The 27,737-nt window shown below is 39.3% G+C and overlaps 2 protein-coding genes across 2 annotated transcripts in view; one reads left to right on the top strand and one right to left on the bottom strand.

Moving 5' to 3' along the window:
* iqgap2 (IQ motif containing GTPase activating protein 2) overlaps positions 1-27,737 on the bottom strand; it is a 39,667-nt gene that overhangs the window by 1,733 nt on the left and 10,197 nt on the right. Inside the window, 36 exon segments of the mRNA XM_034122370.1 lie at positions 847-990; positions 1,142-1,302; positions 1,930-2,142; positions 2,259-2,346; positions 3,263-3,404; positions 3,499-3,601; positions 5,103-5,235; positions 5,993-6,225; positions 6,381-6,465; positions 7,478-7,618; positions 8,385-8,494; positions 8,496-8,610; positions 8,795-8,958; positions 9,075-9,227; positions 9,360-9,568; positions 9,892-9,961; positions 10,052-10,123; positions 10,360-10,443; positions 10,713-10,883; positions 11,357-11,499; positions 11,633-11,800; positions 12,529-12,619; positions 12,946-12,972; positions 16,118-16,281; positions 16,543-16,667; positions 16,967-17,127; positions 17,277-17,440; positions 17,704-17,791; positions 18,404-18,567; positions 18,838-18,925; positions 19,709-19,887; positions 19,978-20,091; positions 20,741-20,808; positions 23,476-23,552; positions 25,096-25,173; positions 25,629-25,785. Coding sequence (XP_033978261.1) covers positions 847-990; positions 1,142-1,302; positions 1,930-2,142; positions 2,259-2,346; positions 3,263-3,404; positions 3,499-3,601; positions 5,103-5,235; positions 5,993-6,225; positions 6,381-6,465; positions 7,478-7,618; positions 8,385-8,494; positions 8,496-8,610; positions 8,795-8,958; positions 9,075-9,227; positions 9,360-9,568; positions 9,892-9,961; positions 10,052-10,123; positions 10,360-10,443; positions 10,713-10,883; positions 11,357-11,499; positions 11,633-11,800; positions 12,529-12,619; positions 12,946-12,972; positions 16,118-16,281; positions 16,543-16,667; positions 16,967-17,127; positions 17,277-17,440; positions 17,704-17,791; positions 18,404-18,567; positions 18,838-18,925; positions 19,709-19,887; positions 19,978-20,091; positions 20,741-20,808; positions 23,476-23,552; positions 25,096-25,173; positions 25,629-25,785 — 4,647 coding nt within the window.
* f2rl2 (coagulation factor II (thrombin) receptor-like 2) lies at positions 12,987-16,106 on the top strand. The gene is made up of 2 exons (XM_034122371.1): positions 12,987-14,025; positions 14,508-16,106. Exons 1-2 carry the CDS (start codon positions 13,962-13,964, stop codon positions 15,557-15,559), a joined length of 1,116 nt encoding a protein of 371 aa, XP_033978262.1. The 5' UTR covers positions 12,987-13,961; the 3' UTR covers positions 15,560-16,106.

The raw sequence follows: 27,737 nt of genomic DNA, 5'->3' as shown, positions 1-27,737 counted from the left end.
AAGAAGAGAGAGAGGCAATAGACAGAGATTAATGACAAAGTGACAACAAAGCAAAAAACCATGTTATTATATTAAACAAAAACACAAACAAAAACTAAAAAAATACAAGTCATTTTTTCACAGGACTCAAATCAGCTTAAATTAGCTTGGATATATTTGATATCTGTCTGCCTCACATTTAAGGGTGGGGTAGGTCATTTTGGAGAAACCAGCTCGAGTGCGCTAGAATTTGAAAATACACAGCCGGAAAAAATCTGCCACTTCCTTACAGAGCCCCTCCTCCAACACACACACGAACGCGCACATGACCAATGAGGGCACGAGATAAGTTTGTGCACAGATGGAAGGCTGACAGGCAGGTAGGCATTACTAAGAGCATTCCATGGAATATAACAAAAAGTATATCTCGAGCCGGTTTCTCAAACTTACCTACCCCACCTACCTTGTATACAGTATATTTCGTTAAAATATGTATAAACTACTGTATGATGCAATCTAACTTTCCAACTCAGAAAAACGATAAAGAGCATGAACAAAGAACATGTAACAGGAACCAGTTAATTAACTAGTCAACAGACATCTTTCCTCTTCTTGGAAAAACATAATCATATTCTTAAGTATGTAGAAACTACATAATCTTGTTTGGATAAAACCCACACACATTTTTTGTTAATGATATAAAGGTTGATTGGAGGACAGATGTGTTCATCGACACGGTTATCAAAACGTCTCTACATGCCACAATCTAAAATGAGAAACTTCACTAAGAGTTGTGTGACTGTAAGTAACAAAGTCTGAGCCATGGTAAAGAGTTACATTAAACACCAAGCTGATCAGATAACTCACTGGTTGGTCTGAAGTCCTTCTATCTCCAGGATGACTCCCTTCTCATGAAGCCTTGCTCCAGTGTACTTCAGAGACTGGGGCTTCCACTTCTTGCTGCCCTTATTTTCTCCTTTGCTGTCCAGCTTTATAGATCGGCGTGCATTCCTGGTCACACAAAACACAGGAATGCATTAGTAATAAACACAATACATTTTGAAATCCACCAAACCATCCACACGACATTATTTACACAGTGAAAATAAATAATTCTAAAAACTTCTCCTGACAAAGTGCAAGAAGTAAATGAACGACTTACTTTCTGTTGAGGTTGTCCAGGCAGGTCTTGATGTAAGTATCATAATAGTTCATCTGGTCCTGGTAGAAGGCTGTTTTGGAGTTGAGAGCTGTCAGAGTCTGCTGGAGCTTCACCAGCTCCGCCTTCCTCCTCTGTCTGTAGCGTCTTTGGTAGCGAATGTCCTGTCAATCACAGGTTTTAGTACCACTTCACAACTTCAGAAGCTGAGCAGACACAACAATGTGTTTAGCATTGGAGGGTGGGACAAGTAGTAAGATATTGTACTTAAGTAAAAGAAGAAGTACCAGAGTGTAGGAATACTCTGTTACAAGTAAAAGTCCTGCGTTTAACATGTTACTCCAGTAAAAGTACAAAAGTATAAGCATTCAAGTAAACTTACAATACCAAAAGTAAAAGTACTCATTGTGCAAATTGCCCTAGCAGAATAATATATATTCTATGTTCTGATTATAATTATTGATGCATTCAAATGTTATCACAGCTGATAAAGGTATAGCTAATTTAAATTACTTTGTTTACGGCAGGGTAGCTTGTGAATTTACTCCAGGTGTAAATTTTGATTATATTTCTATTATTAATCCAAATCTGCAAAGTAACTTAAGGTATTGAATAAATGTAGTGGATAAAAAGTACACGATTTACCTCTGAATTGTAGTGCAGTAGAAATGAAATACTCAAGTACAATGTTGAGATACTTAAGTACTGTACCTGATAAATGTACTTAGTTACTTAGCACCTCTGCATTGAAGCATCTCTCTTCCTATGTGAATGAGCAGCTGCCTCTGTACCTTGGAGATCTCGTTGACGAGGTCCTGGTACTTGTTGCTGTCAGTGAGAAGGCCCGCCTGCTCCAGGCTCCTGAGGTTTCTCAGGATCTTCCTCTTCTTCTGCTCCAGGGGCAGCTGGCTGTCCTCCAGGAGCGCCGGGCTGCTCTTCAGACCCTCTGGAGTCTGAGCGTCCTGGACCGCTCTGCGCTCTACGATCTTAGTGTGCTCCGACTCCTTCAGGAGCAAAGCATATTAGAAGTTAGGACCCTAAAAACTTCAGAAGTTCATTTGACACCAAATGGATGTTGAGTATATGCGTAATGATAAAAATATATGGAAGAAAATATAACCTGAGGTGCAGAAGACGGGGTCTCAAGAATTTGAGACAAGTTCTCTCCATGCTGAATCCGAATCACATCCACTACAAGCTTTTTGGTCCTGATACACACACACAATAGGATGATCACTGAAAGCCTAACATCAACTACAAATGGCAAAACTAAATGCTAATGACAATGACTTTCACAAAAACTTGGAGAAAAGCAATTCAAATACAAAGCCAATCAACATTTAATCTCACATAATAATTATAAAACTTGTCTCAACTGCTTTAATTCCATCAACGTGTTTATGTTTGTCTCCATGTCTCGTAACCTTAAAAGCTAATGCTAATGCGTTAGCAATGAAATTGGCTCGACAGTTAGAACATGAGGAGATGGATATCAGTTATTTTTGGTACATGCATACACATGTATGTTAGACAAATCTATCAATAAAGATCAGGAATATTTGCAAAAAAGATTTTTACTGTCCTATACTGTACATTTTATAATTGGAAAAACCATATGAGCGGTTTTCTTTTCAGTGTTTCGTGAGTTATTCCTACAAGCGGTTGCAAAACTTCTTAGCGACCAATTAACACTGTATGCAGTGACAAACAATTTAGGACAGACATGAAATCTATGCAATACCAAATATTTAGCAACTTAAAAATGTGTATATGCCAAAAAGAGAGGAAGAAACAGATGCAGACGGATATATGTTTTCAGTCAAGATAACCCTGAAGAACAAACCCCTTCCTTTTTGGACAGGAAACGATGGAAGAGCAGGGAAGGAAACAAAGAAACATTGAGTGATAACCCCTTTGTTTCAATGTGGCTAAGTACAGTGCCTCACACAGCAGTCAAACTCCATATTGAGTACTTGTCAGGGATTCAGATGTGTTTTTATTATCTAAATGGATCAAGGCACCTAAATTGCGATTGTACAGTATACTGTAGGATGGCTGCAACATGAAACTATGACAGGCTTTACAGGAGCCATTTGTCTTGTCATCCTGTCAGAATACACTTACTTTGTCATCAGCGTCTTCAAGTCTCTATCGTCTCCTTCCAGTAGCTCAAACTTGCTGGTTAGAGCGAGCGAGATCTCCGTCTTGGCCATCTGGCTCAGAGCGCTCTCTCTGTTCACGTCATTCGGGTCTACAGCTCCCTCACCTCAAACAGAGAAGCACAGCATGTCAAATGATGCACACACACACCATAGATATGTTGTGTCAAACATAGTGTAAATGTTACTGTTTGACAGTACCGAGCAATGTCTCCACATCAGGGACGTCTCCCAGGTCGTGCAGCAGCTCATGCAGCAAGTCATTGTGGTCCGGAGAGATGGCCTCCAGATGTTCCAAAAGCAGCTGAACAAAATCAGATGTGATTAGTCAAGACTAAATATGAAACAGAAAACTGTCATATACAGAGCCATGGTCATCTGGAATTCATTGTCGTTCCATTATATTCAGGAAAATGTCAATAGTTTGCTTAAAAAATATCTTAAATTAATATAATAATATATATGGTTATAATAGGATGATAACTTTTGTTGTCCACTTCTTACTGAATTGTGAATTGCATGAAATGATTAGTTGTGTTTTTGTTTTATGTATGTTTGACTGTGTGCGGACCCCAGGAAGAATAGCCAATGCTCATGCTAGTGCTAGTGAGGATCCTAATTACGAGCAAGAACAAGTCCTGGACAAAAATCTGGAATTCTTGGTAACACATGTTGACATTGGATATGTTTTCTCAATGCAAAAATGTTTTTAGCCCATTATATATGGATATTTCCTGCATTTCATTGTTTTATATCCTATCCTTTGTGTTGTGGACACATCCTTTTGTTTTTCTTCACATAAAGATACCAGTGAGGAAGTTATGAAATGATTGTGCGCCAAATAAAGGCGGACAGAGCATCTACTAACGCCAACATGTACGTCTGCTCCATTGTTAGTAATTATGTCAATATGTGTAGATTGAAACTGATGACCAAAGGACACAGAGGGCTTTCACCTCCTCATGACATTTCCACAAGCCTTTCTAAGGAAGAGGTCTGGAAGTATAAAGAATGGAAACAGGATGACGATGTTAGGAAAGAAAGTGGCTCTAAGATAAAGAAGGAAAAGAGGGGCCAAGAGGTGACGATACAAGGCGGAAACATAATGAGTGGGATTCAAGCAGTATGGGAACTGTAGATCTACTGAGTCCTGAAATAACATGTCGAGTCAGGATGGATTTGGACTTTTCTGATTTGTATAAAATGTTGATTCAATGACTCCTAGACTTTAGGAAAGAACACTGAATTCCTAATAGGACTGCTAGTATTAGCATTAGTACTGCTAGTAACACTCCTCCTTCTAGTAGTGATACTAGTACCCAGAGTACTAGCACAGGAATAAAGGTAATATGGTGTGTTTGACTGCTACAAGTAAGATTGAATTAAACCAGTCTAAATAAATTAGATTAATATAGTGCTGCTAAGTGACTGTAATATCAGTACAAACATGTAATTTTTGCAGAAACTCTTACTATTTTTAAATCGAGACTGAAAACATATCTCTTTGCCGCTGCTTTTAATTGAGCTGATCATACTGTATGCGCACTGCAGGATGCCATTTAAACATGTATTGTATACCTGTTGTGTTTATTTTATTATCTTTGCTTTTTAATGCCTTTTGTAAAATGCCATTATATAATGTGTTTTTACTGTATTTATTCCTAAAAAGTCTTTAAATTTGTTTTGTAAAGCACTTTGAATTGTCATGTGCTGAAAAGTGAAAATAAACTTGCCTTGCCTAATTTACTGACAAGAAGATTCATATTTTATTATTATTAGTCTAAAGTAATTAAGCTTGGATTTACCGAGTGTGTGTTGATGATCTCATCTATTGAGATGTAGATGATAGGCTTGCTTAGAGTCACCATGTCGGAGTATTCATCAATATTAAACTTCTCCTCAGGTTCAGGGACATCACATGCTGACTGGAAGAACACCCTGAAAGAGAAAAGATCATCAGTAATTAGTCGCTATAAGCCTTAAATCTGCTCCCCAAAAAGTGCTCCCCATTATATGTTTCATTTGTGTCCACTTGATTGTCTCCTCCATGATTTCCTGTTTGTGTTTTTATCATGTTCTGTTGCCTATCAGCGTTTTCTTTTTTAACAAATTGTACGGTGTCCTTGGGTGTCATGAAAGGCGCCTAAAATAAAATGTATTATTATTATTATTAAATTGTGACTGAGATAATGGCATCCATTAGCAAATGAAGTGAACTGGTCAAGTCAAAATACTGATCTTCTCTAATGTTGGGTGAATTGCTCATGCTGATTTGTTTCCAGAAAATGGACAAACATTTATGTGGATTTCCGGTAAAGATGAGTCAACCACTTTGACAGGGTGGGGTCCACACTGGCTCAGCCGTCCTTATTTGTGAGTTTGTCCAAATCTTTTCTGAAGGTCTCACGATAGCTGGTTCAGCAGATTATAGCTTCTTGTTTGAATTATCTCTACTTTCACAAAGTCAACTTGAACTGTTCCTGAGCTTACGAGTTAAACATGTTCATGATAAGCCCCTACTTTATTTCTTTGTGTTTTCTTAACAAATGGCAGGCTGTATATTAATGCAAGACTTGGCTCAATATTGCCCTGAGATAAAACCATTTAAATCGAGCATTTCAAAGACTTCTTCAGAACATATGTACCACTACACAGCTTCCTTTTTTGCATCTATTTAAATTTGATTATTTCTTACCTAAACTTCTCATATGTCTGAGATATGTAGTTGTTCATTGGGGTCATATGTGCATTCTCTCCCTCAAACAGCTTATTAGCGGCAGAGTGCTGCAGCATCTTGGCCACAGATCCCAGGTTGCGCCGCTGGTCCACATGAAGCTGCCCTCCTGCTGACATGTCGATGATGTCGAAGCCGTCGGGGGCCACGATGGCTGGGTTCATGTAGCGGTAGTACAGCAGGTTCCCTATAATCTGTCACAACAAGAAAAGAATGCATCATTAAAATAGTTTATAATGTTTATCTGACCTCGGCATGCTCACAAGTATACGTATGCAGAGAGAACTGTGAGAAGAATCATAACATAAGAATTACAGAAATATATATGTACACATTTAAGGGCTTCTACCTTCAGCAGCTCATCCTCTGAGGCATCGGGAAACTTTTCATGGAGGCTGTTCTTCAGAACTTTTGCTATGTATCTCATGCCATAACTACATGCAAAACAGAAAGCATTGATGGGACATCAAACACAAAACCACATGCTCCAACGTACTGTAGGATAAATGATATGGTGAGATCATGACAAAGAAAATGGAGGACCTACTGTAAGTGGAACAATGACACTTGCAATAATGACTGGAAATATTGAGGGATTTCTTCATCTCTGTATATGTCCAGATACATATATAATATCACCTTCACATGGTATATACAGATTATGAATTGTGTTGTTTAGTAATATTTCCGTTGAAGAAGTTATGTGTTTCAGTTTTAAAAAATGACCTAATAATCACTGCTCCATAGATTATCTAGTAATGACCATTTCCTCACATGGATCAAATACCCTAACAACCAGAATGAGCTGAAAATTACGTGCCTAAGCATATGATCATATCCTTCGTAGACATACTTTGGTCACACTGCTTGAATAATATTGTAACAAACTAGAATAGAGGTGAATACTCTGGGAAAATCGAAAATAAATATGTAAAAAAGGATAAAAATGCTAGGTAAATATTACAAAATGATAACAATGCAAGGTAATGAATAAATGTAAACAATTATGTACAGAGAGAAATCGGTTTTCTGTGTCCTTCTAATACATTTCACAACATAAACATTTGAAATGTTTATGTAACCAAATCCAACAGCAAGAAAGCATGGCCCTTGACTGAGGTATTTCCTGTTAGAACATCACTGAGGCTGAATGGTCTCAGAGTAGATTACACTGTCATGGGGTGCATTGTGTAACTATGTATTAGTTTGTACAACAGAAAGAACAGCTATGCTATCAAGTCTTGGATTAACTCTTAATTAAGAGTTTTAAAGACAAATGTAAAAAAAAAACACCCGTTTTAGTCTTTCTTACAACGAGGTTTGAGTAATGAACCACGAGAGTCAACAAAATCATGCTGACCAACATGCAGGCATTGACGAGCAGTACTGTCACAGAGAAAACAGATGATAAGTGGACTTTGAAACGAAGCAGGTCCTAAAACTTACGGGATATTATCCAGTGAAGACACAATGGAGTTCAAGACCTTATCTGTAGCCGTGCGTAGCGCCAGACTGGAGGCCTCCAGCCTGCTGCGGACCTCCTCATGGGACATGGCCTGCTCGGGAGTCACTTCATAGGGGAGCTTGCTGAAAGACAAAAACAACAGTCAGCAAGTGTAGGAATCATTCATGCATACTATTGTTTTCACAGTGTATGAATCACTGTATCATCATGTATAATCATTTTCTAAAAGATAACATCAACTATGAGGATAGTACATTCATTTCCTGACCTGGTATCAGTATGGTTAAAAACAAATGACCTCAATAATTGTTTTGTTCGACATTAGCAGCGAGTAGGGCTGTCACAATATCAGATTTTCACCAAAAGAAATTCACAATCTAGATATTTTCAAGATAACTATGGCAAACTTAAAGGAAAAACAAAAACCATGATGCAATCAGTCTCATTCACTTGAACTATTGTCTGTTTTGTCTCTGTGTAGAGAGGTGTAGGAAGGCTGTAACCATAACTCTACAAAAGTGTACAAAATAGAAAGTAACTTATAAATCTAATTTTATGCATTTTTATGCATTTATGCATTATTTACACAATATTATCGCATGTTTTTTATTAATATGATATTAATATATGTATTGTGTTAATATCACACACATATTCAATTGTAGTATATCCTGACTCCTTTCTTTGGGATATAACATGGATAACTACACTCAGGCTCAACAAAAACAGTCCTGAATGTAGTTATGCAACAACATTCAACATAACTGTCCACTGGGCACATTATATACATCCAACAACCATATGTATTAAAGCTTTAATCATTCCAACAGACAACCCCTCCGGTCTGCCGCACTTCCCCCCCACCCCCCTCTAATGCCTCTTCACTACCTGGCCTCTCCGGTGGCCGTCTCCAGCTGGTTGACCCAGGCTTTGTACACGTCCACTGGGTTGGTGTTGATGCCTAAACTCTTGTCGTCAATGATGTCTTTGACCACAGGGAGCCAGCAGCTGCCTCAGTGTATTGTGGCCGCGTGCGCCTCTGTTGAAGCTCACTACCATCTTGATGACTGTCGGGTTCCCCGTCACTATGTCCTGGATCTGGTCCACCTTAGAACTGAGACACATTGAGAACAGCTGATCAGTGCTGTTTGCCAAACAAGCAGTGGTAAGACATTTCCCATTATTGTAAGGATTGTTTAGCCGCTTTTGCATGTGTACTACCTTTGAAAACAACACCATTACTGGACAATAATGGCTTGAGATTATGGCAAAGTATTGATTAAAGCTGCAGTACTCACTTGATTTCTTCCTCCAGAGCCGTCTTGAAGAGTTTGAGCAGCAGGTATTCTTCTCTCTGGTTGGAGGCGTAGTTGTACAAGGTGAAGACCACCGTGTCCATAAACTTGGTCGACTTGTTTTGGGGCATCTGAAAGATCAGCTTGGCCAGGTAGTGTGGATTGGTCTAAAGGGGAACAAAAAGAGTAACATTAAGTGTCTGCAACTGAACTTGGACCTTTCATTCGACCTTTCTAAGTTCAGCAGATGCAAGCTGTAGTTAAAGACATCATATTGTATCACCTGCAGCAGGTAAAAGAGATGTTGGTAGGCCTCCAGTTTCCTTCTTTTGCCTTTGTTTAGTCCCTTGATACCTTGTCGGTCTCCTGTAGTCAAGTCGTCCTTACTCGCTTTATTTTTCTTATTCTTCATTTTCTTATTATGGGACACAACATCCTTTAAAAAAACAAAACAACAAAAAGGTTAAGTAGCTGAACTGAACAGAACAAGACATTCTTATAGGAATGTAAGCCTTCAACATAAATATCAGTTGCATTTCTTGTACACATGAAATCAAAGCTAGCGAACCTGCAGAGTGATCCTGTTCTTCACCAGCAATCCAATCTTTATGTCCATCAAGTTCAAGTCTTTCTCCATTTGCTGATTGGAGCGAATATTGGTGACCACCTCTTCTCTGAGCCGCGTTACTTCCTGCTCTTCCTGAAGGTCCAGGGCGCTCTGCTCCAGCAAGTGGACAAACTTACGCACCACGGACAGAGGAGGGTCCTTGGCCCCAGCTAGGATTAGGCACACAAGAAAGTCAGCGGCCTTTTAAACATTCACACACAATGTAATCTCATTGTTTAAAATGTCCCCATCAACTATGAAATATGATGAGCCAGGAAATACAGGAAAAAACACAAATCAAAAGTAAATCATATGTAAGAAAAATAGGGATACCTAACTATAATGCATCATTTAAAACCAGAAAAGCACTTTAAATCAATGTAAAATATGGACATAGCTCAAAAACAGTAACACATTCCCAGCTAATATCATCACAAGATCGATAGTATATCAATTTAGTATGTATGTTCATTAAAATGCCTTTCTGACTTACTGAGGGTTCTGTAGTCGTCTCTGGCTTTGTTGGCCTTTAGAAAAGCCTGGATTTTCACAATCTCTTTTTCCTAAACACACAGAGAACAGTGAGTCTTTAAAACACAGGAACTAAAAACACAAACCCAAAAGACCCTGTGGATTGATGTTTGGTTACTTACATGATCTTTGAAGAACTGCAACCTCTGATTGTATTTACGCTTGGCTTTCCACATTTTCACAACAGATTGGATCTAAAAATAAAACGCCAGTGTTTTATGTCAGGTCTTCAATATCGCAGCAACGTTATTTATGTTAGGTACATGCAAATTCATTTAATAAATGTTTACACATCTACAGTACAATGGTTATTTGAGTTTGGGACTGGAGATCATTTACAGGGAAGGGGTGCATAGCTATAGAGGTGTCTAGTCTTTCAATAAGCATACTTTTTAATAATAATATTGATGAAAAAGAAAAGACTTATCACCTTGACAATCGAAGAGACATTTTCCTGGAGCAAATCCATCCTGTCTTTGTACATTTTCCTCTGTTTGTGACCTTTCCAGCAGGCCTGCAACAAAGGAAACATATACATGTATAACAAGTTGTGTTTTATATCAGTGTTACCACAGCTTGGATAATTACATTTTGGTGGTTGATCATTTATGATTTTTATTTGCTTTTTTTAAGGTTTTGCTGAAAGAATATTTGTATACACTCAGTAGACTGGTTCTAAACAGGTTTGTATGGACATCCCCATTATGATTCATGAGTCCTGCAGTAACACACAGCTGCATAAGAGATCAGATATTCACAGTTCACAGTGGAGCAATACAATACCTGCAACTTGACGACGTGTGGCTCTTGCTGCCGTAGATACTCCATTCTCCGGGCGTGCTTTCTCCTGACCAGGTAACCTCTGACCCTCGCCTGCAGCTGGGTCACCATGGATTCATTGGCCATCCATAACTGTTCCCTGTTATATTCTGCAGTCAAAGAGCTGACAACACCCTAAGGGGAAAATACAGATTTGTTTATGTTGATAAGGATTTGATTAGAATTATTTCAAATGTGTAAAACAATAATACAAAAAAATAATAACTATAATGAAATTTAACATGATAATTATTATACAATACAAAATTAAGCAGTGTCAAATTGATATACAAAAATATTACTGATTCTAAATTATATATAAACAAATGATCTACTTAATTACACATCCCAAAAGGGGTGGGAAGAATTTTACACTTATTTAATCCCACCCCTTCTCCCAAAAACTAAAATTATTAACATATATATATATTAATTTTTTAGGAGAAAAAAACTTCTATAGTGGGATTACTATCTGATCAAATAAATAGGGATCCTGAAAATGAACATTAAAACAAGAAGGTGATATATACCATCAATGTGATATCAGGATGTTAACAGCACATAAGAATACACAATGTAGTGAAACTATGCATTAGAGCAGAGGGTACCTGGATTTCCTCTTTACCGAGCTGGCCACCATGGTGTAGAAACCCTTCAGGCTCCTCCCAGGTGCCCTGTCCAGTCTCCAGGTTGTAGTAGTAGTCATATCTGTCGTTGATGCAATGTTTAACCCACACACTCTCAGTGCTGCCTGTAGGAAAGCAGAAAGGACTCAGTTAGACACAGTGCAGTCATATTGAAACCTACAATCTCACTGTTCAGGCATCAGTTTCCTGAACACTAAGCTTCCCAACATGTATTACTCATGCAGTAAGTATAATTACCTTCATCATCACCGTTTGTTTGTCTTTCCGCCAGTTCTGCCTGGTATGTCTCGGCACATTCAGGGAGCACCGCTCTCAGTCCGGCACTGGGAACCTGCAGAGCCTGCAGTGTTTTCTGAGCGTCCCCCTCGGCCACGGTCCTGTTGATGTCAGCCACTGCTCCAGCCACTAGCAACATGAACAAGATCACAACAAGGGAGCAATCATTGAGTTTAATATGAAACAGCACAATAACCACTTAGTACAACTAGGGAGTAAGGGGTTATCCTCAACATGTAACAACATATCAAAATCGAAATATTGTGCCCACAATAATGGCAGTATCTGCACATCTATTCTACACTATGCATGTAACTAAAGAGAAAGAAATACCCCTACGTGTATAAGAAACACAGCTTATTGTATCTATTCCACTATTTTCAGTCAGTGTTACAGTCTCGTAAAGAATGGATATAGAAGAAGTGTGCCGATATATCTTCCATTAATTTTGACAAATTGATTAGGCATTACAAATAATTACAAAGTCTTGCAGAAGAAAAGAGTCTTTGAGGCCAATTTACATTAAATGATGTGTGACAAAAGTAATGCCAAAAACATGTTTAGATGACCATCAGGCTGAACTGATATATGCAAGAAGCAGTTTTGAAAGACTTGTGTTGCTACACAATCAACATTCAAATAAAAGTAAGTAAGAAAATGATGTAGTAGTTAGTGCATGTGGTCAAGAGACATTTGAAACAAGCTACGTATTAATTTAGAACATTAATGAGCACATGGGTCAGAGCTGTGTGATGATCTAAATCTAGTTCCCGATGTCCTCCTCATGTTGGGTCTGAATAAACTTTTGTTTGGGTAGTTAAGACATGGATGAGTGAGTTTAAACTCTGGGTACATACATGTGAGAGCCTCCTCTTCATCCTGATTGGCTGTGTGTATGGCCTCTTGGATTTGGTCCAGCCACAGTACTGCAGACTCGTCTCCAGAGCTCTACAATCAGATTGAAGCACAAGGTCACTCAAGGTATTCTTTTTTTTCTTGGATGGAAGAGACAGAACTACACATCAGACAAACAAACGATGATAATGTATAGCAAGCAAAAACAATACTAACCTGATACCAAATTATAAATATTTTTAATTAGGCCAAAAACATTAAATGTCCAATGTTAGAAATAAAGTAAAGGGAATTATTCAAAAACATCAAGTTAGGATTGTTGAGATTTTGCTCTACAGCAGTAGCACTACAAAGCAACACTGATAACCAACAAAACACAAGCTGGTGCTATTAAAGCAACGGCAAATAATACACAGTACCATTTCCCCTGTGTCCAGAGGTGAGGCCTGAGGAAAAGGAAAAAATGTGTTGACAATAGTTACACTTAACCACTTTACACTCAAAAACAGACCCTGCCTGAGAACGTCACGACAACTACAAAGTGTGTTTATTCAGCCTGACTTTTGTGTTTGTTCTCAGGCTAATTTTAGAAGACTCTGGTAGGGGCCGGGGTGTATCTCTGATCACAGGAAGGAAGTCCCCATTAAAACACACTGAGCACAGTATAGGCAGCTTTCTTTTTAGATCTGCAACCGGCCAATAATTTCCAAACCAACGCATCATGTGCTGAGAGAAGCTTTGCTGCCAAACGCAGTGATGTGATGGAAAAGAAAACTGGCATAATTTCAGTGTAAAGATTAACCAGAGGGACCGGATGAATGTGCTTGTGTCGTGAGCCCAAAAAAAGGACAAAGCAAACCAGGACAGCAAAAAGATGAGTTAACTTTCATTGAAATGACTGGTTAACATCTTGAAGCAAAGTAAATATTACATTAATGATCTAATGTATAATATAATGGTATCTTGGAAAACTAGCAATTGAAAACATCTATTGTGAATTTCAAAATAAAGCTGACTAACACTACATTCACCCTTCAATGACTGCAAAATCACATCAAAAGGTAAACCACAACAAAATACTCATCACCAAGGTAATCAGGGGGATTTGTTTTGGATCACAGCTGTGAATTAACCATTAAGCAGTGTGTCCCCCTCCTCAGTGAGTCAGAGGGCAGTGACTGACGTAGGCAGCAGAGAATTCATGTTCAAGTCTGGACAGGAAACATGCTCACTGCAGCGTACAAACAGAAGAGCGCCCCACATACAGTACACTAACGGGAAGCGAGGCTTGAGCACACATCGTTATCAGTTCTACTTTTCAGTACAGAAATGCAAAACAGCAAATTTCACCGATGGAGAACTCTTACTGAACAGAAGCAACACCAAGAGGGCTGAAGAAAACGTTTAAACTCTGGGATAGAGACTGCAGAGTGACATGGCTGACCTTGTAACGGGACTACTTGTTTGTTTGATGGCAGTGCAGACCATTCAGCATGAAGGTACGTTTATTAATATACTATTTATAAGTGTTTATCAAAAGGATAAGTGTTTCATAATTAAATACTTATACTTTAGACTTTTCACATCTAGTTTTTAATGTTCTAACTGGTTAAGGGATCCCAAATCTAAGTTACAAAACTATTTGAGTAAAGCTGCAAATACAATATAGAAGTTAAAACATTGTTTAAAAGATATTTAATAATATTATTTTAGAAATGTCAGTTTTTTTGCATAAAACAAGAGATATAACTAAAAAAGTCTCCAGACAGCAGACAGCATAATTAACTATACACATCCTGTTTTAATGTAGATTTAAATGTACTTTTATTCTAAATTGAAGTTGCTTTAAAGCCATGTGTGTTTTCTTCCTGTATGTTCCTGCCTGTGTACATGCTCATAACCAATTGCCCCTTGCGGGATTAATAAAGTTGTTGATTGATTGATTGATATCAATCGTTGTCTTTTGTGTACCCATTTCTAGGAAACAAAACCAGGAATGTATCGAATGAAAGTGGTGTTGCGATACCGAAAACCTTTAAGGCAGCGCTGTACAAACCGAATGGCACCAGGCTGCTGCACTACCCCAGCTCAGACCCCTGGCTGCAGATGAGCCCGGAGGACGCAGTGACAGCCTACACCACGGGGGTCCTCAGCACCAGGGTCATCCCCTCATCATACATCCTGGCCATGCTGGTGGGCATCCCCTCCAACGCCTACATCCTGGCCTTCCTCAGACTCAAAGCAAAGCCTTTCTCCACCATAGTTCTTTACCTGAACCTGGCTCTCTCCGACCTGCTGCTGCTGCTCTCCCTGGCGCTGCGTGTTCACTACCACTTCAACGGGAACAATTGGATATTTGGGGAAATCTCCTGCCGGCTTATCACAGCCTTGTTTTATGGCAATGTTTACAGTTCAGCCCAAACTATAGCATGCATCAGTGTAAAGCGCTACCTGGCTGTGGTCCGGCCGTTCCTGTACAGAAGGCTGGCTAAGTCTACGCTGGCAGTGTGGTCGTGCTTGGTGGTCTGGTTCCTGTACGGTGTGGCTATTGTGCCTGAGCTCCTGGTCAGGCAGAGCTACCAGCTCACCCACCTGGGAATCACCACCTGCCATGATGTCCTGCCCCTGGATGAAAAATCCCATTCCCCATTGGTGCCATACAGGATGATGCTGGTTTGCCTGGGCTTCATAGTGCCATTCCTGATTTGTATCTATTCGCATGTAGCAGTGGTATACCATCTAGGACAATCCTGTTGCGACTGGAAACCGTTTATCAGGGTCAGCACTCTGGTTTTCATCATCTTTGTCGTGTGTTTCTTGCCAAGCGGCATCCTGCATATCGCCCACTACATCCGTCTGTTTACCAGTGGGGACGACAGACTGTATGGATATTACAGAGTAGCGGTGTGTCTCTGCTGCTTCCACAGCTGTCTGGATCCCTTCCTGTGTATGCTCCTTTCCAAGATGGCTGCCTCAGAACTACAATTTGTTTCTCTCCGCGGGATACAAAAGAGGCCTACTTCTATGACGTGAGACTGGATGTTTGTGCACAGAAACAGCTTCTCCATAATGGACCATTGTTGAGAATCAGCAGGGAAGCTCAAGCCCGACAAACAAGATCAGGAATGTAAAAACTGAACTCTGTGGATTCAACAGGGTGATAATGCAGTCTCTGTTCGACACAAAACAGCAACATCCTCTGTGAAGATTATTTAAAAAATATAAGGATCAAGAAGGGAAGATTTAGACTCTGAATCATACTATCATTGGGAAACTGTTTGCTTGATGGTACAGAAACATTGGAATAACAATTTGCTGTGGTCATCATTAAATGTATATAAAAACAAATTATTTTCAAAAAATGAGACTTGTATTTTCAGTCTTAAATTACGGGATGAGAAAGTTCTGTGAAAATTCAATAAAAGTAGTTTTTACATTGAGATAAAGTGACATGCGGTGACTACACTGGTTCATCCAGCCATTAATTTCTTTGTGTTGCACTTTAAGGACGTGAGAGGCAGGAAATAGTGTAAAAGAAAACCATTTTTACATAAAAACATTAAATGTTAACTCAATTTCAAGTCTCATTACCTGGCAGAGGAGTTGTTTGGTATGTTGTAGGACATCATGGTAGTGTTTGGCTGTGGCTGGATTCACTCCTGTTAACTTGGCTGTAGGGAGGAGCAGGGCTGGAAGCGTCTGCTGATGATCACCGGAGTTAAGAGCTTCATTGATCTCAGCTATAGCTATGACACCTGGAAGTAGAAGGAAACAACTGATTAATACATAAAATAACAACTGCAGGCTGAAAAAGTCCTTTTATATCTTAAGCTACTCAAAGGTTCAAAAGGTTCAAAGGTGTTATTGTCATATACACAGCTACAGTGTAGTTGTGCAATGAAAATCTTGGGTCACAGGTTCCTCCAACAATGCAACATAAATGTATATATACACAATATATATGTATGGCCTGTGGGTTCAAACTCTACATAAAACATAAGCAGAAAGTGTCTTACGCTCATGCTCCTCATGGACCTGAACGTTGACAGTGTCGATGCATTTCTGAACATCATTCCAGGTGAGAAACTCTTGGCCTTTGGCAAGAGCCTCGCCTCGCAGTTGGATAAGAGTGTCTGCATACCTGAGGGAGAGGAAGTTCAACAAAGGTTCATGACATTTAAAGAACCCTTACTCATAAGCCAATCCCAGTTTGTGCAACTTGATCAGAGCGATACCTGCAGTGGAGTTCAGTGACATGCAACCTGAAGACATTATGTCTATCATTTGGAAATCAAATAAATACTTTGCTCTTAAATCATCCTGTACCACCATGAGTGTACATCAATGAGTGCCACAATATAGAAAAAAACAACAACAGTGATAATAAAAAAGAACACGATCAGCACCAAAGCTAGCTACCAAATTACTCATCCATCTCACCTGTTGAGGTTGTCCTGGTCCATGTTGGTGAAGCCCAGAGGGGAGTCTGATAGTTGCTCGATCACAGCCTGAGGGTCTTTGGTGTCCAGCACCTCATTCAGCACCGCTACCGCCGACAGCATCTCCACAGCCACACTCAGCTCCTCGTGGCTCAGGCCAGACTGAAACACATAAACAAGGTCTGACTCACAAGCATGAAGTGATATTCACAGAAACTATGGTACATGTGTAGACTGGCCTCCCCTTTACCTGTACTGTCTTTGGGTCAACATACTGTAAAGAGTCAAAATGGCACAAAAGGATGTCTCACCCGCGCGCCTTGCAGCTGCAAACTGAACAGCTCAGCCTGGTAGAGGTTGGCAGCAGTTTGGTAGACGATGGGCAGCTGTGCTTCAGGGTTCGTCAGCTCCTCCGCTGTCTCCGCTGCATTGCCCAGACGAATGGCTGTGTTGATCACTGCAACCGCCTCGAGTTCTGGTCAAGAAAATGATCACAGATAGTCATGTAGATAACCTAAGGCATGTCAGCATTAAACTGTCTTCTTGTCTTACAATTACATAATTAAATTACTTTAGAAAAACCAGATTAAAGATGTATAATGAGCCGTACTGGACAATGTGACATAGATTATGCATTTGTTCTTTGAGAAGTTTTCTAATGGGTACATACAGTATGTGATTTCACAACTGACCGGTAGTTATGTGTTAAAAACAAGGTGGGTAACAAAACGTGCTTACTTCGTTTCTCTGCCTCAGCAAAGTCATTACAAGAGGTGACGACTCTCTGAATCTCCTCTCTGTCCACCACCACAGACTTCCCTTCATCCTGCAACACAAAGATTAGTTTACACTACAGAGAAATGACTAACATCCAGTGATGATTCAGCATGTTTTAATAAAGGGTTGTGGAGGGCAAGGTGGTGTCCATACCAACTGAAATTGCAATGGCTGATTAGTTTTTCTCTGAGGGTGTGGATGGGCTTTTTATTTAATGCACTGTCTTCACTACCTATGACTACGGTTCCCCTCAAGGACTCTGCATTCAGATACACCGCCTAGTAGTGAAATCAGTGTCTACATGTTATCCTCACAGCAGAACTTAAAAGTAAAAGAAATTTTTTTGTGTCAGCTGGACAAACAAAAAAGCAGACTTTACAAAACTGGACTTTTTTCTAAGAAAATACTGCAAATGTGTATGATTTGTTTCTATGCTAAACACCCGTTTAACATTTTTATTACGAGGACCTATACAGTAGGTTGCCAACATCGTTTTTTTTTTTAACTATGGCTCTCAGGAGCCTCAAATATTGCTTTTACTCTAGCCTGCCTTACTGAAAATACATGATTTAACAAACAACTGGGAAAGAAGACTAGAGGGGCTCTGACTCATAAGGACATGAACTGGGGACAACCGAGCAAACAAGCTGTGATTCAGTACCTTAGATTTATGTTGGCAGTAGGTGGTGAAGTGCTCCAGGTACCAGCTGCAGTTTGACTCCTGAACCCCCAGCAGGGCCAGAGCGTCCAGCCTGAGAGCAGCCAGCAGAGAGGCCTCGTCCTGGGCCGACACGGCTTCATTCACCTGCCTCACCGCTGCCTGCACTGGAGAGGGGAACACCACGCAGACGCTATTTAGGGATATGTGTTTTCTTTCAGAAGTGCTACAAAAAAAATCAGATTCTATGCAATTTTATTACTTTAACTTCTCTACTGTATATACACTGTAGAGTTCACGTGTGTTATGGGTTATTATGCACCAACAAGGTACAAAGGGTTTTGTTTTACATACATAAAGGAAAGCAGTCATGGTTTTTTGACAATGTTTTAGTAAAATGAGCTATGTGAGCATCATATTGGAGAGAAAGTCCTTACTGTTGACAAAATCAATGGAGCCCTGGATTTCCTGGTGAGTCAGCAACTCCTCATAAACATCTCTTTCTTCAGTAGCAATGGAGGAGCGCTAATTAAAGAAGAGAAGGATAAACATTAATATCCATTTTGTATTTCACATCACATTTTGTACCAAATCACATGTTTCCCCATTCAAACTGATTAAGTAACATATTAGACATATCAGACTCTAGCCAATTCCAGTGTTTGTAAAGAGAATAGGAGGCGAGATGCCGGACGGTGCCGAGGGTTTGTGTTTGGTGAAGTCCAGCTGACTCTGCAGCCGCTGGAATGTGCTGGCCTGTGCAGTGACTCAGTGAGGCAACCCCTTTCAGACCTCAGTTGTTATAGCGGTCAGTACTACACAGGGCAGTCAAAACATCAGCTTAGCGCAAGGGTCCTGTTCACATTTCTTTGCATTACTCAGATTTGTTCTCAATGTTTTATTATTTCATTTCTGTGTCACTACTTTCAGACAGACACTACAGGCAGAGAAATGTTGTGGTTATCAACCTGAATCGACAGTCTTTGTAACCCTGGTCCCACCTTTGGTTGAATACTGATGTAAGATTGTATACATTGGCTTTAGTGGAGAGGTGTTTTTGGCAATTTATGTTAAGGTTTCTATTGTTTTAATTATCTTTGCAACTCAATATCGGATTAGTCCTAAAAGAAAAGTGAAAGAGAGAGATTGAGTGCTGTGAGAAGGCTAGCAAGAGAGGAACTAAACGAACGTTGTTATAGAATTATTGTAATAAAGGCTTCTATAGGGAAAGTCAGCAATTTAATATAAATGATATGAATGATACTCTGAAACAAAAGAGGTCACTGAAGCGTTTGGAAGGCTTCTCACCCTCCCTGAGGACTGATCCTGCTTCCGAGCCTTGGCCTGGCTCAGAGCGTCCTGGTATTCTTGAGCCAGAGCTTCCTGGATGTTCTTCAGCATGGCGTTAGGATTATTAAGAGCTCCCATCGTCACAGACGTCTGACCTCTGTCGACCGCATCGTTGATGGCGATCACAGCAGCGTGCACTGAGGAAAACCGAGTGTGAGCACAGTTTAGTTTGTGACAAAAACAACATAAAGTAAGTCAGAGATTAAGTGAAACGTCAGAGGACTTACAGGCAGCTTCGTCCACTGAGAGCTCATTGGCCAGGATTCCTCCAATCTTACTGAAAGCTGGCATTTGAATGCCATACTTCTCCAGCTCACTCCTCATGTTACTAATCTCTTCCTCTAGAAGACAGGTAGAAACCAATTGCAAGTGTTGTGTCATAACGTATACAAAAAGTAATAAAATAAACTGCAAGATACAATTGAGGTTGTTTCCCTCAAATCATAAATAACAATTGGTTAATTTCTCACAAATATGTACATCTAATTTGTTTCTAACAGCATGCTCAAGCTGTTTATCCCCATGCATGTTTCCCTAAAGTTGAATTGGGAACAATAAAAACAGTGTGTTGATTGTTGTTGCAGATGTGATTGAAAACCCAATGTGCATAAGCCCTGAGACCAATGTCAAAAGCTTTGTAGTTTATACAGTTGTGTGTTATTTGTTGAAATGTAAATGGCTGCAGGGGATATTTTTGATTAACTGATATGGTGGATAATTCAAAAATATAAATCTCAGACAAGATGTTACTCATAAGACATTACATGCTTGAGAGCATAATGATCGTTTTTCTAATTATAATCCAACAAGACAAATACTCACATACAAAGAACAATCAGGATCAGTAATTCAAAAAGCCCTCGGGCAACATTTATCCTTTGTCTTGGAAAACAATTAACAATTTATGATTTAAATGTTTCTACTAATGTGCACTTTGAGGTGCATTTTCTCGCATATTTGACATAAGAAGCTGATTTCCATTGGTGTTACCTGTAAAGGCCACTTTCCCCAGCAGGTCCTGGATCTGTGGTGCAATGCCAAGTTTGTACAGGTACAAGCTGAAATAAACCACATTATTCAGAAGATTTAGACTGTAAACGTACACAAATTAATTAATAAAGCACTGAAAAGCTTGCAACATTCTGGTATTTTACAGTCTGATATCATGAAACTGTACACTGGTCACTTTCCCTTTAAGGTTTTGCTTCTGAAGGCCTGTAATGTCCCTCTGACACCACAGGGGGGTAGTGTCTACTCACATTACAACAAGCACTGAACACTGAAATCAACAAGCAGGTGGCTGGAAACTTCATAAAACTTTCATCTTCCCGCGGTTACCTGATAAGCGATAATGAATTATAGATATTTAAGGCAGGTCCCGCGACAGCACAGCTCTGATGCAGGCGGTGCTGTAGCTCGTATATCTGCCCTTTAGCCACAGTGAGTGTGTAAACATGAAATGTACTCTGTCCTTGGAATACAGGAGGCTAGACAGTCTAAACTCTGCTCAGACAAATGTTTTTAAAACGCAGGCAGCTGATTCAGTCGGAGATAAAAACTCAGTAGCAGCTGGTCTCCCTTGAAAAAGAGGGGACCAATCTGGTTAAATAAAGGTTTGAAAATGAAATGAAAGCAGCTGACTTGGATTAATGGAGGTGGCTGATTAAAAGCCACACAGATAACAGATAACTAGCTTGAAGCAACTAGCTCTCTACAAACTGTGAATCCCCTTTGTTTTCTTTTCTCAAAAAGAAAATGACTTTCAAAATAAAAAAAGGCCTTCAATCTCTACCACTTGTTATGTACTGTACTGTAGTGTTATGTACTCTGTATGTTATTTGCCCATTTCCTTTCAATTTTCAAGAGTGCAGGGGAATCCACTGCTTTGCCTCTATGTCTGCATGTGTTTGTACCCAGGGAAGCAGAGTATTCACTGGGTCCTTGTGGGACTGTAGCTGGATTGGCAGGAAGGAAGTGCACGTGTGTGAAAAAGGAGGGAAGGAAACCAAGTCTCTCGGGACCTGACCAAAACACTACAACAGAGAAAACAACCCGAGCAGCTCACATAAGCACTCCCTAAAGCTGCGTTAAGCTGACTCCATCAAATGGATATAATTGACCCTTAAGTTTATTCAAAGTCATCTTAACTGAAGAACTGAGGGCGTCAAACCAACCACATTACTGTGAGACCTCAAACCTTTTGTTTTTACAGTTTGACAACGTTTTTCACAAACCTGAAAACATGACACAGATTGTGCCCCTTTTGTGGTGAACCAACTAGTAAAGAGTTAAGCAATGAATCACCACACTCAGTTTAACAGAAAGCCCCTGATTACATACTGTATAGACCAGGGGTGTCAAACTCAAATACACAGTGGGCCAAAATAAAAAAATCGGTACTAGTCGAGGGCCGGACTGGTTCAATGTTTATTGCAAAACGTATTGAAATGAACTTATTGCACATATTAAACCTGGAACTAACAAAGCTTAAATTATTGCCTATAAAAACAACATTAAATAATCAGTTGCATTCATTTCTTATGGCTCTATCTGCAGCTTTTCCCCGAGTCATTTCTTATGATTACATTGTTCCACAGGCCAACAACAGCTTCAAAAAAACAATTCCCCTCAAAGAAAAACCAAACATGCCCTGTTGTCGCAAGAAAAAAAGTGCAGAAGGAAACATCCATTGAAACTCAGTGTGCTGCTCTGTGATGCTAGTTCAAGCCAGATACTTGGCATCTCATCTTGGGTGCAAGTTCATCAATGTTTGGGCTCAGGCTCTGAGCTGAGGAAACCCTCAGGATTGAGTGAAGGTGTGCGTGCAATATACCGGCGGGCCAGATCTAATAGTAATTAGAAATTATCCTGCGGGCCGAAATGAAATCCACCAAGGGCCTGATTTGGCCCCCGGGCCTTGAGTTTGACACATGTGGTATAGAGGTTTAGAGAAGCAGTGTGCAGTCATGCTAATCATAAGTGTTGAAAACAAACTCAAATAACAGAGTTTAAAACTGTTCAAGGTCATTGTACCGTTAATTATCTCGTGGTTTAAGGAGTTTGAGTAAACAGGCAATACAGGGAGTGAAAGCATGTGAACTTGGCACAGAGCAGCTGGATGCAAGGTGCTGTATAATATAGCCTTGACCTACATAAGATAAATCATAAAAAAATATCTGTGTTCAACAAGCAACACTTTCTCTGCCTTACTTAAGTACTAATAACGTTTTCCAGTTTCTGTTTCATATCACTTACAAAGTACTATTCTTGTTCCTTATGTATAGTTTAATCTTCCTAAACCCCACTGAGTAATAATATAAATGTTACATGTGAACTGTCCTTCATAGCTGTCATTTAAATACACTGCTGATTGGAAAGCAAAATAACCATTTATATCGCAAACTTGTCAAACCAAAGTGTTTGATACCGTCTGCCATAACCATGAAGTGAAAGTAAATAAATCCAAATGAGACAATTAGTTACGGTCAGTGACAAAGCAGACCCACATGACATCTAATCTGCCCATTCATTCATACTTTAATTAACTACCCAACAACAGATCGTAAGCAACATTAGGGTGTGAGACCCTTTGGAAAAAAGACACTACACTGCCAATGTACAATCAAACACTCTACAGATGAGTGAACAACGCTGCTGTCACAAAAGAATCGTGCATACAGTAAATGATAACTATTACTATGTTTTGGTTTTCTTGTTATTCTTACCTGAGTGCGTGTATGCAGTACACCACCTTTGGCATGTTTTTACGATCATACACATCTGTCGTTTCAGGATAGAATATCTGAAAGCAGAAAACACGACACATGTATAAATATTTATAATCTTTATTCTGCTGCAGCCAAAAAGAAAGACATCATTCTGTAAAGTACGAGCAGTTGCATTGGTGGATATATTAACGGGAATAGCTTTAAAATATAATGTGATCCCAGGCAACTCCACTGCAATAAACACTACCTTTGCAAAGCACCTCCTTTTCACTACCCCCAGTCAACTAGTTCAAAACCAGTCAGTGTCTTAGTTTATAAAATAATAAGGTTTAAAAAGTTCTACTGTATTATCTATTGCAGCGCCTTTGCAGCGGACTGCATTATGTTTTAGGTGATCATGATGCTGTTGTTCTGCCCAGGAGGTACAAGTGAGTATCAACTTAACCTCATTTCTCTTCCCTGGATACACATCAGTGAAGTCTTTTGTGTCCTCATAAAAGATGTAATGAGGTTACTGCTCTGCGTGACGGCCACACCCTCATTACAATTTCTGTCAGTGCTTTGAGTGTACCACACTTTTTATAGTTGAAAAACGTTTTGCCACAGGTGATGTAGCATACTATCAATGTAAATAAATGTCCTGCTAATTGATTACATATTTGTTTACCCTTTGCTCTACAGCTTTGTTTACGTTTTATGAATACAATGTTAAGTCAGTCGAACTGAAGTCGTAGGATAACTTTTGCAGGTTGAAGGCGATCTGCAACTTTTATATTTTGGATTCTTCTGGATTGATGGATTATATTTTGTCTAAGTCGTAGCTACAAGTTCTTGGTTATGAAATGGTTTATGACCCTTAGACCTAGGGCTGCTCAATTAATCGTATTTTAAATCGCAATTATGATTTTGGCTTGCAACGATTATGAAAATAACATAATCGAAATAAAACGATTATTATTATTTATTTTTTTATTGGTTTTTCAGTTGAATTATACTTAAAGTTCAGGGTTATCAACTGTTAAAAACATACTGTTCAAACATTTTTTTAAAGTAAATGGATAATCGGTTTAATAATCGTGATATCAATTATTGACCCAAATAATCAAGATTATGATTTTTGCCATAATCGAGCAGCCCTACTTAGACCTGATCTAATTTGAACTATTATGTTATAACCCTGAGCCAATAAACACATGACAAAGTTAGACATCCCGATTCCATAGTGTTTCAAAGCATGACTTGAACTGGCTGAGTTTCCCATCCTAAAACAAACTGTCTGTCATGATGATATATGACTGATTAGTACGCTCTTGTGTTGATGAGGAAATGATGAAAAATGTGTCCGTTTCCTCTGAGATAATAAAGTATTCCTTGATTCTGATGATCAAGTGATATATTTTGACTTAGGGAATATAAAATAAATAATAAGGGGTTTTATAAAAGCTTTAATTCATCTGCAAAAGGGGAACTTAATGAGAACAAAAAGTGTTTCCTAATGTGTGATGACTGAATGACTGTTGCCTGGGTCTGTGTGCTGAACATGTGTGTGTGTGCATAGTTGCAAAACATGGAGCACAGCAGGGGTCTGCATTAATGATGTGTGTGTCAGCCTCTTACCTTTGGGAGACCCACTGACTCCATGGCTCTGAGCCACTGCACGGTGTTGTCCGTGTGCCTGAAGTGGAGCCCGTTGCTCTGCAGGCAAAAACACAAGAACGGACGTATAAATGTGGCCATATAATTATGTGGAAATAAAACAAAATGTATCAAAATGGTATCGATGCAACCTGAAAAGTGATAAAAAGGAAATGCCGTGCACAAATAATATTCATTATAAAAAGTTGAGCTCATTATCAAAGGCCTTAAACTACTGCGCCTGTTAGATACATGAAGGTCTAATGTTGACTACAAAACGTATCACTCTAACAGTCTGATAAAGTTGGTTTATAATGTGTAAAAGAGCGATACAATTCATCTCAAAGTCAAGCTAAAAAGCTAACTCACATTTTGTTACAAAGTGCAGAAAAACTGAAAATATTTGTTTTTATGTTTGTTTTTTTCACGATGAAATGCAAAAATTGCAAAAACGGTATACCTAAAAAAAACGGGAAAAATGTAAGGATATTAAATGTCTATAAATGGAGATGCACCTTATAGCGGGCCTGATCTCTGTCGTAGATCCTTTTCACAGACACCATCTTTGGGGCGAAAAAGTTGGCAAGTTTGCCGAGGTAGACCCCGTTCCTCAGCCTCTCCTCCAGCTCTGTGGTAGGGGGCAAGTCCTCCTCCAGGCAGGCCTCCATCCACCTGAGAGGACACACAACAAACAAACTGAGCTCAGAGGGAAAACCACTTTCAAGAAAGTTATTGTACATTTAGATGATATATAGGAAAAAAGTTCTTCTAGGTGACTCGATATGTTTCCAGTTAATCACCAGGACTATGGTTACGATCAGAGTGTAAACAAACATCAGTCATGTTTACTCCGCCACCTGAGGTCTACTACAGGGTGCAGTGCAATTTATGAGGTGGCTGAATGCCTGCATGCAGTCAGCCAGTCAATATTGGCTTTTCCTACACCTGCTGCCCTTCAGATCCAGGCAAGGACTGAAGACAGTGGGCCAAGAACACACAAAGTTATATTATAACTGGTATAATGTATTAATGTACAATATTTATGAATTGTGCCAGTGCAACTTGAATTAACTGATGGGTTGTTTTTATTTTATACACCCACATTGAGCCCAGGATGCTTTAGGAAGGTGCTGTGGACAGACCGACAGTATGAGCTGTTGGACGATAATAGGAAAAGGTTAGGTTTATTTGTTGAGAGGATAATGAGAGGTTAAAGGTGTGATCAGTAAGCAAGATGTCTAACACTAATATAATTAGTCCAAAGCCAAAATTGATCACTGGTGAAGGGTCATGAGTTTCATTTCTGTGAGAAAATGTGATTTTGATCCCAACCAGGGACAATCACAGAGGTGTTTGAAATAGTTAGAGACTAAAACTCAATAGAGCATTTTCAGCGAATAATGCAGAATGTTGACCTTCTTTCAAGCTGATGTCATTTCCCCTTGATAATTACAAGAGCTGCTTCAGAGCCCAGACATGTTTGGAAAAATCTATTCCAAAGTGCAATGTATTCCAAAGTAAATGATTTGTGAGCAGGGTGAATCATCAAAGTTGGAAAATCTGTTATACATTATCTTACTGCCTGGAATTGATTTCATGCTAACATCATTTACTATCATCCCACAGCTAGATAAATCCTCTGAGAAAGCCAGTGGACAGCGCTCGGTGATTTAGCTTCCTCATGTTAAGGGTTTCATTCACACCAGCAACTCCTTCTTTTCTCTGTGCCAGCAGTGCAGCCTTCCCTCCCACAGGCGTGCACACAGACACCTTGTTTAGGTTAATTAAGGCCGTGTGGGTGCTCAAAGGACCCAGTCTGCCTTATAATGTGTCAGCACATTAAAAGGACAACCACAACACATCATGCACTGTCAAAACAAACCCAGTGGAGAGGTTAGGTTAAGCACTCGGAGGAATAGAACACCTCGTAACAAGCTGATACTTTAGAGCTGGCCAGAAGGAAACTTCAGACAGACTTCAGTGTTTAAATGAATGGAAATAAGCCGACAGATAGTTACTGCATTTTCTATGTACTATAACTTCTATTGTAAACCATAAAGGGGGTAATATTGCAAATAGTGGAATAAGCTGATTCTTTCTGAGAAATAGGGTTAGGGTTAAACCTATTGTATTTATTCTAAACAAATTAAACCTTTTTCAGTTTTTAAGGGTTAGGGTTAGGGTTAGGGTTAGGTTGTCACCCTGGCCACTAAGACTATATTCTTTAAATTAATTGATCAGGAAATTAATTGTAGTCTTAACTAATAGAAGCAGTCATCCATTAGTAATCCCAAACAGGCATGTGTTGGCCTGTTATCTGCCAGGTGCTGCTGGTTTATAAATATTACTGAACCTTCAACTTGCAGACACAAAATGAGTGTTAAACTGATAAAGACAAGCATGCATTCACACTGTGGCTCTGTATTGACAAGATAAATGAATATATCACAATGATTTTCTTTTGTTTTGAATTACATTTTAGGAAAACTACCTTAATATGAAGAACACTGCTGTATGCGTACACTTTCGGTTAGAAAACAAGTTATTTTGTGTATGCAGTGAATGCAATCATAACATATGTGCATATTGAATTTCTCCCAGTCCCTCTAATATTAAACACCAAA

Source organism: Trematomus bernacchii, unplaced genomic scaffold (genome assembly GCF_902827165.1).
Source record: "Trematomus bernacchii unplaced genomic scaffold, fTreBer1.1, whole genome shotgun sequence".
NCBI classification, from domain to species: domain Eukaryota; kingdom Metazoa; phylum Chordata; class Actinopteri; order Perciformes; family Nototheniidae; genus Trematomus; species Trematomus bernacchii.
This window is presented reverse-complemented; position numbering and strand designations above follow the sequence as displayed.